Here is a 12500-nt window from a genome sequence, read left to right as displayed (position 1 = left end):
TTTATTTACCTTTTTCAAGTTCTCATCCGGCACATTGTAAAAGGGCTATTCCCTATGGGGTTGCTCTACGAATTAGACGTAATTGTTCCTCTGACGATTTTCTTAACAAGAGGTGTGCTGAATACAAAGGGTATCTTAAGTCCCAGGGCTATAATGCAGCTTTAGTAGACAAACAATTCGACAAAGCGCTTAGTATTGAGAGATCAGAATTGCTTAAGAAAAAAGCCAAGCCTGTCAAGAGAGTTTTCCCGTTAGTTCTTGACTACAACCCTATCCTGCCTGATATTCAGAGAGTTATCAAGAAACATGCTCATCTTCTGAGATCGTCGCCCGAATTACTTGAAATTTTTCCATCTAAATCGATTTTTCCAGCATATCGCCGTACCAAAAATCTCAAAGATATTTTAGCACCATCTAAATTTCGTGGCGACAGCGCGACAAACCAGGCAGAGAACGAAATGGGAGGGTGCTTCAAATGTTGTACTCGTTGTGATCTTTGCAAAAAAATTTTTTAATTCAAGATTCCAAATTTAAAAGCTTTTCCACAGGCCGAGTCTACAAGATAAAGCAAAAATTGTCTTGCTCTTCCAAAAACGTTGTTTACTTGGCCTCGTGCAATAAATGCAAATTGCAGTATGTAGGTTCCACCACAACAGAATTTAAAGTACGTTTTCGCAATCACAAATCATCCATGCTCACCAACAAAAAGACGTGTGAGCTTGCAGTCCATTTTAATTGTACTAGGCACGAAATTTCCGAAATTAATTTTATCGTCATCGAACAAATTACTAGCCAGGGGGTTGCTGCGTATATTGATAAGTTGTTATTGACCAGAGAGGCCTATTGGACCTCCCAGCTATTTACACTCAGCCCTCATGGTCTTAATAAAAGACGGGAATTTAGATCCAAAAATCGCGTCCGTTACAATACATAATTAGACTGACTATTATACACTTATACACTTAGTAATTAAGGCGCTCGCAGATACATTGTTGTAATCTCATCACTTGCGCGTTCTTGTAAGTTGCCATTAGCTTGTTACAATACAGAATTAGACTGACTATTATACACTTAGTAATTAAGGCGCTCGCAGATACATTGTTGTAATCTTATCACCCAGCGCGTTCTTGTAAGTTGACATTAGCTTGTTATGTAATCTATTATTTCAGGTTGTATAGCATTACGTAATTATATTTACATTTTTCTGATCTTATATATATACATGCAAATCTGTAAACTTACTAGGATTTTTAACGTTTTATTTTTTAACTTGTAAATATTGTTCCAATCTGAAGAAGGCCGAAGGCCGAAACGTCGCATTAAAAGCCGGAACAGTTAGAAGTTTGCTTCATGACGCTTCATGACGCCTCATCTTACACTTAACTAAAATTCACATTGAAGCACGGTATCTTTTGATCCTTCTACTGGAAGTCACCGTTTGGAAAACCATATTATTCTCCCTATATATATATATATATATATATATATATATATATATATATATATATATATATATATCAGAAACCACGAAGGAAACGCTAAAACTTCTCCAGTCAAACAATATATTTATGTATATATATATATTGTTTGACTGGAGAAGTTTTAGCGTTTTCTTCGTGGTCTCTGACACGTTTAATCTATAATTTCCTGAGGTAAAAGGCTATTTTTATGTAACTATGATTATACTTGACTTGTGAAATAAATTAAAAAGTGCTTATTAGATATACGGAATTGGCAAGTTTTAAAATCCATGGTATCCCCGAGTAAGTCAGTAAAATCACTTTATAAAAATTATGACAAACAATGACTTGGAGGACACCTTGCAAACATTGTCATTTCAAAAACTAGCTTATTGATAGCTTTTGAAAGTATGTCAACGAAAGTAGCCAATTGCAGATGACAAAGTAACCTATTTGTACAAGCCTCGCTTTCATTCGTTGTCCAGCCAAGCCTGCTTTTCCGAGAAAGCTGCAAAACGTGACCGGGTATTTAAAGATAAAAGAGAAGGACGATTGTTGCAAATTTCATCGATTTAAATAGCGAAATCGGAAAGAGTGAAGATTCTTGGTTGAAGGAGATAGCGTTTTTCAGGTGGTCTTCTGGATTGAGAAAAACGCAAGAAGAGCGCTGCCTTGCAAGACTGAATCGGTTCGCAAAGTTTACCAGTTCGCCGGCTTAAATCTAAACAAGGTATTTAATTCTCATATGTGAAAGGTTTCGCTTCAGAATAAGTAACTGGCATGGCATGCGACCATGTTTTCACTTTTCTTTGAAATACACAAATTGAATGTTAGGAATTACATTGCTCAGAGTTCTTATTGTTTAAAAAAGTCCGAACTAGCCGGTCCTATGAAAGTCAAGTTGAAACCTTAACTCGACAGTATTAGTGCGGGCCATCGCGAATGTTTTGGAGGATAAAATGGTAAAGTTAACAGCCCTATACATAGCGAATTCGAGATCCTTCGATCGTGATGTTGCAATTTTAATAATTTAAGCGATTAGCATTCACTCAGTTTGAGATCAAAATTTAGCGAAGGAATAAGTATACGTATCAGTCGTCCATATTACCCTGTCATATTAGCTCGTCGCAGTTGAAATGATACTTACAAAAAACTCAAAACTACAATTTGCATCGTGCAGCAAGTCCCTCTGCACAAAAAAATAACTCAATAAAAATCCGTAAAAGGAAAAATTCGTGGGGTTGATTTAGTTGGGTTTCAACATTCATCTTAAAACAAGCTTAATTTTTCTTGGAATTTGAGATTCTAGGAATTTGACTTTCTTGGAAAACGTTGCGGCGATTTAGGTAATTTACGCCATCAAACAAAAACTCGTGACATATCTGATTTCAACCAGGGCAGCCAATCTTTCAACTGCCAATGAATGCAATACTTTGTTGTGGGAATTCTACGAATGCAGGGTCCATATTCTAGGGAAAACAAGCTCAGCTTTGCTCCAGAGAAGAATGCTCATGCAATTAATTAAATACGTGTCTGATACAGGAATATTACTGTTGCTTTCTTGTTGCCGACGCAAAATTAGCATAAATGATAAATTTTGTTTGATTCAACATAACAGGTAATGTTCTGAATATGGCACCCACACGACAACGGAGTCAGTTTACAACTTTTCTCGGCAAATAGTGACAATAGTAGAGGACAAAGAAATAATATATATATATATTGTTTGACTGGAGAAGTTTTAGCGTTTTCTTCGTGGTTTCTGACACGTTTAATCTATAATTTCCTGAGGTAAAAGGCTATTTTTATGTAACTATGATTATACTTGACTTGTGAAATAAATTAAAAAGTGCTTATTAGATATACGGAATTGGCAAGTTTTAAAATCCATGGTATCCCCGAGTAAGTCAGTAAAATCACTTTATAAAAATTATGACAAACAATGACTTGGAGGACACCTTGCAAACATTGTCATTTCAAAAACTAGCTTATTGATAGCTTTTGAAAGTATGTCAACGAAAGTAGCCAATTGCAGATGACAAAGTAACCTATTTGTTCAAGCCTCGCTTTCATTCGTTGTCCAGCCAAGCCTGCTTTTCCGAGAAAGCTGCAAAACGTGACCGGGTATTTAAAGATAAAAGAGAAGGACGATTGTTGCAAATTTCATCGATTTAAATAGCGAAATCGGAAAGAGTGAAGATTCTTGGTTGAAGGAGATAGCGTTTTTCAGGTGGTCTTCTGGATTGAGAAAAACGCAAGAAGAGCGCTGCCTTGCAAGACTGAATCGGTTCGCAAAGTTTACCAGTTCGCCGGCTTAAATCTAAACAAGGTGTTTAATTCTCATATGTGAAAGGTTTCGCTTCAGAATAAGTAACTGGCATGGCATGCGACCATGTTTTCACTTTTCTTTGAAATACACAAATTGAATGTTAGGAATTACATTGCTCAGAGTTCTTATTGTTTAAAAAAGTCCGAACTAGCCGGTCCTATGAAAGTCAAGTTGAAACCTTAACTCGACAGTATTAGTGCGGGCCATCGCGAATGTTTTGGAGGATAAAATGGTAAAGTTAACAGCCCTATACATAGCGAATTCGAGATCCTTCGATCGTGATGTTGCAATTTTAAATAATTTAAGCGATTAGCATTCACTCAGTTTGAGATCAAAATTTAGCGAAGGAATAAGTATACGTATCAGTCGTCCATATTACCCTGTCATATTAGCTCGTCGCAGTTGAAATGATACTTACAAAATACTCAAAACTACAAGTTGCATCGCGCAGCAAGTGAAAGCTTGAAAGAGTGTGTAAAAATTCAGCTGCATAAAGAATCAGATAAAGGAAGTTTAAATCACAACTAGAAGGCTTTAACTGATCTCGAGGCCGCTGAGTTCATTCGGTTTGAGTGTCGTTCCTGTTATTTCTTGACTTTCTTGTTTCTTCTTCACTAATATAATCTGTACATGACGTGGCAATCTTTAACTAATTTCGCTTACGGGATTCCAATTTGCCAGGCGGGCCATTGGAATATTCCCTCAATATAAACCCTTTTGAAGAGCCGGAATAGGTTGCAGACTGAGTAAAATCATTCGATATTTTAGGAATAATAAGTTATCATATTTGCAAAGGATCAGTGCTCTTCAAAACAGTTGTAACAACCGACCCTCGTCCCAAAACAACAAGGAGTCCATCCTTGAGTTCACCCAGGGAATTTTCCCACACCCAAGTAGGATTGTTTGTAAGATGGAACTCCATGATATCAGTCAATAGTTGAGACTTGTGTACGGCTCGTACGAGTGGAAACAAGGTGGAACGAGCGTATGAGTAAGTTAAATTACGAAACGAGGCTCAGTAACCAAAACTATCTGGTTGGTTCTATGGGTAAAGTTTACATTTCCTAGGAATTAAATCATTGAAAAGCTTAGCAGTTGTTGCAAAAAAAGCTGGCGGTGCAATTTAGAAAATGTTCTGTATTTCATCGTTTGCCACTATGGTATATTATAATCTTCGCTTGTGGAAATTCCTGGCTTGAAAATCATAGATATCCCCAAGATTATGTTCAGGGCGTAAATCGCAGTTCCTAAAAGGTAAGATGCAAGTAATAGATTCAATTTATTGATTTATTTGTTGATTTCGTCACCGGACTTGGTATACCTAATTATAAAAGGACAGCGAGATGGCTTGGCAACATAGCATTTCTCCCAACTTTTAAGTGCTCATTTAAGGAACATAAAAGGGACTTATGGAAAGCCATAACTTTCTTATGTGGTTGTTTATCATTATTTGCTGTGGTTTCTTCATTATGTGTTGTAGCTACTCCATTATGTTTTGTGGTTTCTTCATTATGTCCTGTAATGTAGTCCTGACGTGATGTGTTTTTATCATGATGTGGTGCAATAACTTCATTACGTGGTGTGGTTTTATCATGATGTATTGAGGTTGTTAAGTTATGTTTTGTGCTCTTGTCATGATGTAATGTGGTTACGCTGTTATGTTGTCTGGTATTTTCAATATGTGGTTTGATCATTACGTGATGTGGTTTCGTCTTTATGTCTTCTTGACCTCACTTCCAACACCAAGCTCTAGTACCCAGGCTTTACTCGCTATCACGAACTGGTGAAACCGGTTTTTAGATGGGTCCCAGTTACTTCTCTTCCCCGGTGTTAAAGACAACAAAATGGCGGGAACAAGCAACGACATTTTGTCAATTATACTTGATAAGATGCACCTTTATGGAGGGGGAATTGGGACAAAAATGTAATTGAATCGAGTTTCCATTAACGCCATGCCATTGAATCATACGTCATTCTATTGGATCATCTACTTCATTTCATTGGATCGGACTTCATTTTATTCAGTGGATCATATGTCATTCTATCGGATTACATACTTCATGTCATTGGATCGGACTTCATGTCATTGCAACACATCATTCTGCCAGAACACCACATTCGTGTTATTGAATCTAACGTCATGTCATTGGATCGTGGACCATTCGATTGAACTACACACGTCATGTCACTGGATAGAACTTCATGCTATTGGATCGGAAATGTCATTCGATCGGGCCAGCGGCTTATTAAAAAAAGTTTGTCTCACAGAATTGATCACCGGGGAAGTCCGATCCAATGACATGAAGTGTATAATCCGATAGAATGACGTGTGATTCAATGGCATGGGGTTAATGGTCCAATGGCATGAAACTCGATTCAATTACATTTTTGTCCCAATTCCCCCTCTATAAAGGTGCATCTTATCAAGTATAGTTGACAAAATGATCCACAGTTACCTTTTCACGCTGGAAGTTCTCAATAAGATGACCAAGGTGCATCTTATCAAGTATAGTTGACAAAATGTCGTTGCTTGTTCCCGCCAGTTTGTTGTCTTTAACACCGGGGAAGAGAAGGAACTGGGACCCATCTAAGAACCGGTTTCACCAGTTCGTGATAGCGAGTAAAGCCTGGGTACTAGAGCTTGGTGTTGGAACTGAGGTCAAGAAGACATAAAGACGAAACCACATCACGTAATGATCAAACCACATATTGAAGATACCAGACAACATAACAGCGTAACCACATTACATCATGACAAGAGCACAAAACGTAACTTAACAACCTCAATACATCATGATAAAACCACACCACGTAATGAAGTTATTGCACCACATCATGATAAAAACACATCACGTCAGGACTACATTACAGGACATAATGAAGAAACCACAAAACATAATGGACTAACTACAACACATAATGAAGAAACCACACAACGTAATGAAGTAACTACAACACATAATGAAGAAACCACACCAAATAATGATAAACAATCACACAAGACAGTTATGGCTTTCCATAGGGACTGCTCAATGCCTGTGGTAGGTAAGGAAAGCAGGCTGAGTTTGCATACGAGCCAAGTGGCCCCATCCGGCCGGAGGTTTTCCCGGTTTCTGTATCATGAAGCGACTAGGGGTATTTCTACTCCTCCCTCCCCGCTTAATCCGGAGACGAGCGCACTAATCATGAGGCTACCTCCAATCAATGTTTGTGGGTATCTGGTCTTTTTTCAGATGACTTAAGTTTTTTGTTTGTTTGCTTGTTTGTCTCCAACATTGCAGAAACAGTCAGAAAAGAATGTCAGGTATAGTTGAGACACCCGTTGCCAAGTATGGCCGAAGTAGCGACTTTGGAGTTGTTTTGGATTTTATTCAAAGCATGTTAAGCAACGAGACTCTGCGACAAACCTTCAACATTCCGCACTTAGTCATGGTCGGTCGACAAAACATGGCAAAGACCACGCTCATAAACCGACTGATCGGTCGATATCTTCTCCCAATGCGCCGAAATGAAACGGCTAATACCCTGCAGGCACGCACCACATATCCCATAATACTCAATCTACGGAATGGCCCAAAAAGAATGGTAGAAGTGAAATGCGATAAGAGACCGGATATAGGAGGAGCTGTAGAGGACCCCACGGATGATGTAGTAGAGGATTTTCTTAACAAGGTTTCAGGTGAACTTCCCAAGGAGGAGGGAACTCCGATATCAAAGACCCCGGTCAATGTTACTCTACAAGGTGAGCTGTTATATAAATTTGATGTTGTTCATTTTCATTCTTTATCACTTACATATGAAATCCGGCCAGCTACGCAGGCTAACAACAGTTACTTTTGATCAATTTTTCCAGGCCCCGAACTCACGACCCTCACCTTGGTCGACCTTCCCGGCGCCCACTTCGCCAACGACGACCCGCGAATGAACCACGTTACTCAGCGTTTAGTGTTGGATTACATCGAGAAGAATACAAACAGCATTATCGTGATAGTGTCCGAAGTAGGGGACCCCACAGGCGACAGTGCAATAAACCTTGTCATGCAAAAGGCCTCAGATTTTAGGACCCGTACCATCTGCGCTCTAACCAAACCAGACAAGCTGAGAGAAAGTGATGACATGGGTAAAAGGGTGGCTTTAAATGGGTCAAGCTTTACCCTGGAGGATAACCGCTTTATTGTGCTTCGGGGTAAGAAATTGAAATTCGTACTGTGAGCGAAGAACGTTTCTTCAATAAGTCTGAAAACTACTTTAGTTAAACTCCCTGAATGATTTGAAACTACTACTGCTACTGCTACTGCTACTGCAACTGCTGCTGCTACTGCTACTGCTACTGCTACTGCTACTGCTACTGCTACTGCTACTGCTACTGCTACTGCCGCTGCCACTGCTGTTGCTACTGTTACTGCTACTGCTACTGCTAACACTACTGCCGCTGCCACTGCTATTGCTACTGTCACTGCTACTGCTACTGTTACTGCTACTGCTACAGCTACTGCTACTGCTACTGCTACTGCTGCTACTACAGCTGGTGGTGCTGCTGCTGCTACTGCTACAGCTGGTGGTGGTGCTACTGCTACTGCTACTGCTACAGCTGCTGTTGCTGTTACTGCTGCTACTGCTACTGCTACTGTTACTGCTATTGCTCCTGCTGCTACTGCTACTGTTACTGCTACTGCTACTGCTGCTGCTACTGTTACTGCTGCTGTTACTGCTACTGCTGCTGCTACTGCTACTGCTGCTATTACTACTGCTACTGCTACTGTTACTGCTACTGCTACTACTGCTGCTGCTGCTACTGTTACTGCTGCTGTTACTGCTACTGCTGCTGCTGCTGCTACTGCTACTGCTGCTATTACTACTGCTACTGCTACTGTTACTGCTACTGCTATTGTTACTGCTACTGCTACTGCTCCTGCTACTGTTACTGCTACTGCTACTGCTGCTGCTACTGCTACTGTTACTGCTACTACTACTGCTGTTGCTGCTACTACTGCTGCTGCTGCTACTGTTGCTGCTGCTACTGCTGCTGCTGCTACTGCTGCTGCTGCTACTGCTACTTTAAATGCTACTGTTGCTGCTGCTGCTACTGCTACTGCTACTGCTACTGCTGCTGCTTCTGCTGCTGCTGCTACTGCCACTGCTACCACTACTTTTACTACTACTGTTACTGCTACTCCAACCACCACTGCTATTACTGCTGCTGCTGCTACTGCTACTGTTACTGCTACTGCTACTGCTGCTACTGCTGCTACTGCTGCTGCTACTACTACTGCTGCTGCTGCTACTACTGCTGCTTCTTCTACTGCTGCTGCTGCTACTGCTGCAGCTGCTACTGCTGCTGCTGCTACTGCTACTTTAAATGCTACTGTTACTGCTGCTGCTACTGCTACTGCTACTGCTACTGCTGCTGCTGCTACTGCCACTGCTACCACTACTTTTACTACTATTGTTACTGCTACTCCAACCACCACTGCTATTACTGCTGCTGCTACTGTTACTACTACTGCTACTGCTGCTACTGCTACTACTGCTGCTGCTGCCACTGCTGCTGCTGCTACTGCTGCTGCTGCTACTGCTGCTGCTGCTACTGCTGCTGCTGCTACTGCTACTTTAAATGCTACTGTTACTGCTGCTGCTACTGCTACTGCTACTGCTGCTGCTGCTACTGCCACTGCTACCACTACTTTTACTACTACTGTTACTGCTACTCCAACCACCACTGCTATTACTGCTGCCGCTGCTACTGCTTCTGTTACTACCCTTTACTTTGTCCTTACTAAGATATTATGTTGATTGCTGTGCAAAATAAACCGAGGTAATCACAATGACAATCACTGAAGCGAAAGAACCGTGACAAACCTATCAGAACTACTAGTAAAAAAATCAATCAATAACTTGATAGAAAGCGCGGAAAAACTGTTTACTTGGCACATTGGGAACTCTGTTGCAAATGACGTTTCGTAGATCTCCGATTGCCTGGAGTGTTTTGTATAAATCTTAAACTCGATACCACAGGCATCAGGTATTTATTTTCTTTATTTGACCTTAACAACCCAGGCAAAGATGGTACAGATCCGAAAGAAAAGGACTGGGACGCTGAAATGACCCGTATAAAGGAGAAAGAGTGGTTCGCGAATCACCCACAGTACAGCGATATCCAACATGTGTGTGGCATTGATCGATTAATGGACACCATGATATCTTTACTGGCTGAAAAATTGGTCACGGAGATTCCAATTCTGGTGCGAAAAATGAGAAAAAGAAAAGTAGAGGTAAACAAATGGCGCGGCCACAACTCCAGAACTTATCCTCCTAACCATTAGTCTCCTATGCACCCCTCCGGTGTTTACTTACAAATTAACAATGTTACATGGTTTTTTAATCGAAATAGGTCGATGAAATGCTAAGAGAACTTGAGGACAGCGAAGTCCCTGAGTCGGATGAGGGAAAAGGGGCGGTTGCGATGAAGCTAAAGAATAACCTCATCAAACAGCTACACGAACTTCTCTTTAACAATACTTCCGACCTGGAAGGAGGCGAGAACGTGAGGCAGCTATTTAATTCATTCTGCGAAACTGTTTTTAGGGTAAGAGAACCTGCTGTATAACTTGCGTTACAACTGTTACAATCCATGAATGTCTTTTATCTAGAGACTTTGAGATAAGAGAGATGATTCGTTGAGCAAATTCTTGAGGTCACTATATACTTACAAATCATCACGAAACTGAAGTTCATTCAGCCAACACTAACATAACTGTAAATCCTCAATTAACCCCCTCTCACCCTCCCTGGTTGGGGGCGGGAGAGCGGGCGGGGGAAGGAGGGACTCAAGAGACTTGTTTGTTTGGCGAAACGAGGCCAGTAACTTACGGTAGAATTCCGAAAGTAACGGTCCCGTTACCTTCGAATTTAGCAGGCAAAAGTGGCCGGTACTTTCGGGTAGCTGTTCCTTTAGGATGGCTAAAACACGATTGTACGGTAACAGTCGTTTCAGAAAAGCGGACGCGTAACACATGAAATAAAGGTGATTCGCAACAGTTTTTTTTTTGGACCATACCTAGCATTTTCAATTAGCGTTTTGCCAAACTTCCCCAAAAAATGAAAATCAGTAAAGCATGAATTTTGTATGAACCAGATCTGCCATAGAAAAGCTGATGCACATTTCTGAAATTACAATGTATGGCAATGGGAATATGCCAGAATAAATAAAATTTTGTATGTTTAATTTCGAAGAAATCGCGAAAACATTTCAAACCATGCGCTTTGTTTAATGAAATTAAATGGACAAAGAAAAGAACACTATTTTAATGAAATTGCCCCAAACTTGAAGACACCAAAATGTGCATTGAAGTTATGTTTTGAAGCCATGAAATTTTTGTTGGCTTTTGTTTTCGTGTTCTTGGGAAGGAGACTTTTTCTCAACATCACTTCCATAGTAAATTCAGAACAATTTTCGATTTTACGCGCTTTTTTGAAAATCTTAACAACAACAACAACGACAACTTTACTCGCTCTTGTACTCTTGTACTAACCACGTATGCCTGATAATGTTAACAATTTTATTCCAAAGTTTTATTAGCGTTAATACACTGTGGAACACTTTTAAATTTGTCGATGAAGTAGGCGCTCGAAACCACGAAAAAGTCGCTTGAAATCATTATAAATTAAAAGTCATAATATTCAGATCTATGTGTGCAACATTCTCCCGCGATTATAAACTGTTGTAGTGAATTACTCTTGGGAATATGCAGACCTCCCAAGAGCCTCTAAAAATAATAGTTTAAGGAAAATTTTGGGGTCAAACAAAGTCAATTATGAGGAATTGGGAAATAGAGAATCCCTAACAGTCACTATTATTTAAGTCATGATTAAATTTATCTTTCTTCTCTAGTTGGATCCTCTTGCCATGCGTAACGATGATGACATCAAAAAACAGCAAGGGAAATTGGAAGGTGCGACTGCCCCACTAGGGGAGAGCAGTGAAAACAGTCAACTCCTGCAGAAACTACTCTACGAGAAATATACAGGTAAAACCGCTTAGACTACCTTAACATTCCTTCATAGCGTGTTGGCCGGATGTGTTGTGCTCAGTGAGATAATTTTTCATCGGGCGCGGCACACTGAGACAATAAAAGCTTCTTCTAAGATGTGATATGTTTTCATCTTCTAACCAAAATAGGCAATAAATCTTTTATGTTATAACTTAGGCAGCACGTATGTTATTTTATGACTGATGTATAGTCTATTTTCTGGGTAGGATATGACTTTGAAGGCCGTGCGGTTCCATTCAATAGCCCTGTTGATCAACTGCTACCCATATCGGAGACTCTTGTTCAAAATGTCGAGGAAACTCTACGGAGCATCGTTCAAATGACCATCGAGCGCAGCCTGTCCAAGTTCCCCACCCTCAAACAAGCGATCGAAGCGAAAGTTGTGAACAAAATATTTGACACCAAACGCGACCAGACCACTCAGTTCATCCGACAGTTTCTTGAAATGCAGAAGAAAAGCATTGACGTGGTGTTTGCACCAGTCCCCACACCACAGGAAATGAGTCTCTGGGAATCCTGCCTAACAAGAGATAACAAGTTTCATCCGAGCATGACGTCAAAGATGATGAGTCACATGAAGGACCTCGGGAAAAAACTCTACCCTGACCAACTGGTCAGCGAGATGAATGAGGCTCGTAGCAAGACTCATTCGTTTGCCAA

The 12500-nt window shown here is 40.3% G+C and overlaps 1 protein-coding gene across 1 annotated transcript in view; it reads left to right on the top strand.

Moving 5' to 3' along the window:
- Window positions 1-1700: 1700 nt before the first annotated feature.
- LOC145482182 (dynamin-related protein Dyn2-like) overlaps window positions 1701-12500 on the top strand; it is a 12439-nt gene continuing 1639 nt past the window's right edge. Inside the window, exons 1-7 of the mRNA XM_081460797.1 lie at window positions 1701-3789; window positions 7071-7531; window positions 7643-7975; window positions 9847-10061; window positions 10181-10375; window positions 11681-11816; window positions 12047-12500. The exon at window positions 12047-12500 is cut by the window's right edge and continues 7 nt beyond it. Coding sequence (XP_081316923.1) covers window positions 7087-7531; window positions 7643-7975; window positions 9847-10061; window positions 10181-10375; window positions 11681-11816; window positions 12047-12500 — 1778 coding nt within the window. The 5' untranslated portion in view covers window positions 1701-3789; window positions 7071-7086. The remainder of the gene's footprint in view (window positions 3790-7070; window positions 7532-7642; window positions 7976-9846; window positions 10062-10180; window positions 10376-11680; window positions 11817-12046) is intronic.

This window comes from Orbicella franksi, chromosome 3, assembly GCF_964199315.1.
Source record: "Orbicella franksi chromosome 3, jaOrbFran1.1, whole genome shotgun sequence".
Taxonomy (NCBI): domain Eukaryota; kingdom Metazoa; phylum Cnidaria; class Anthozoa; order Scleractinia; family Merulinidae; genus Orbicella; species Orbicella franksi.
Note: the sequence above shows the minus strand (reverse complement) of the source record. Positions and strands in the feature narration are given on the sequence as shown.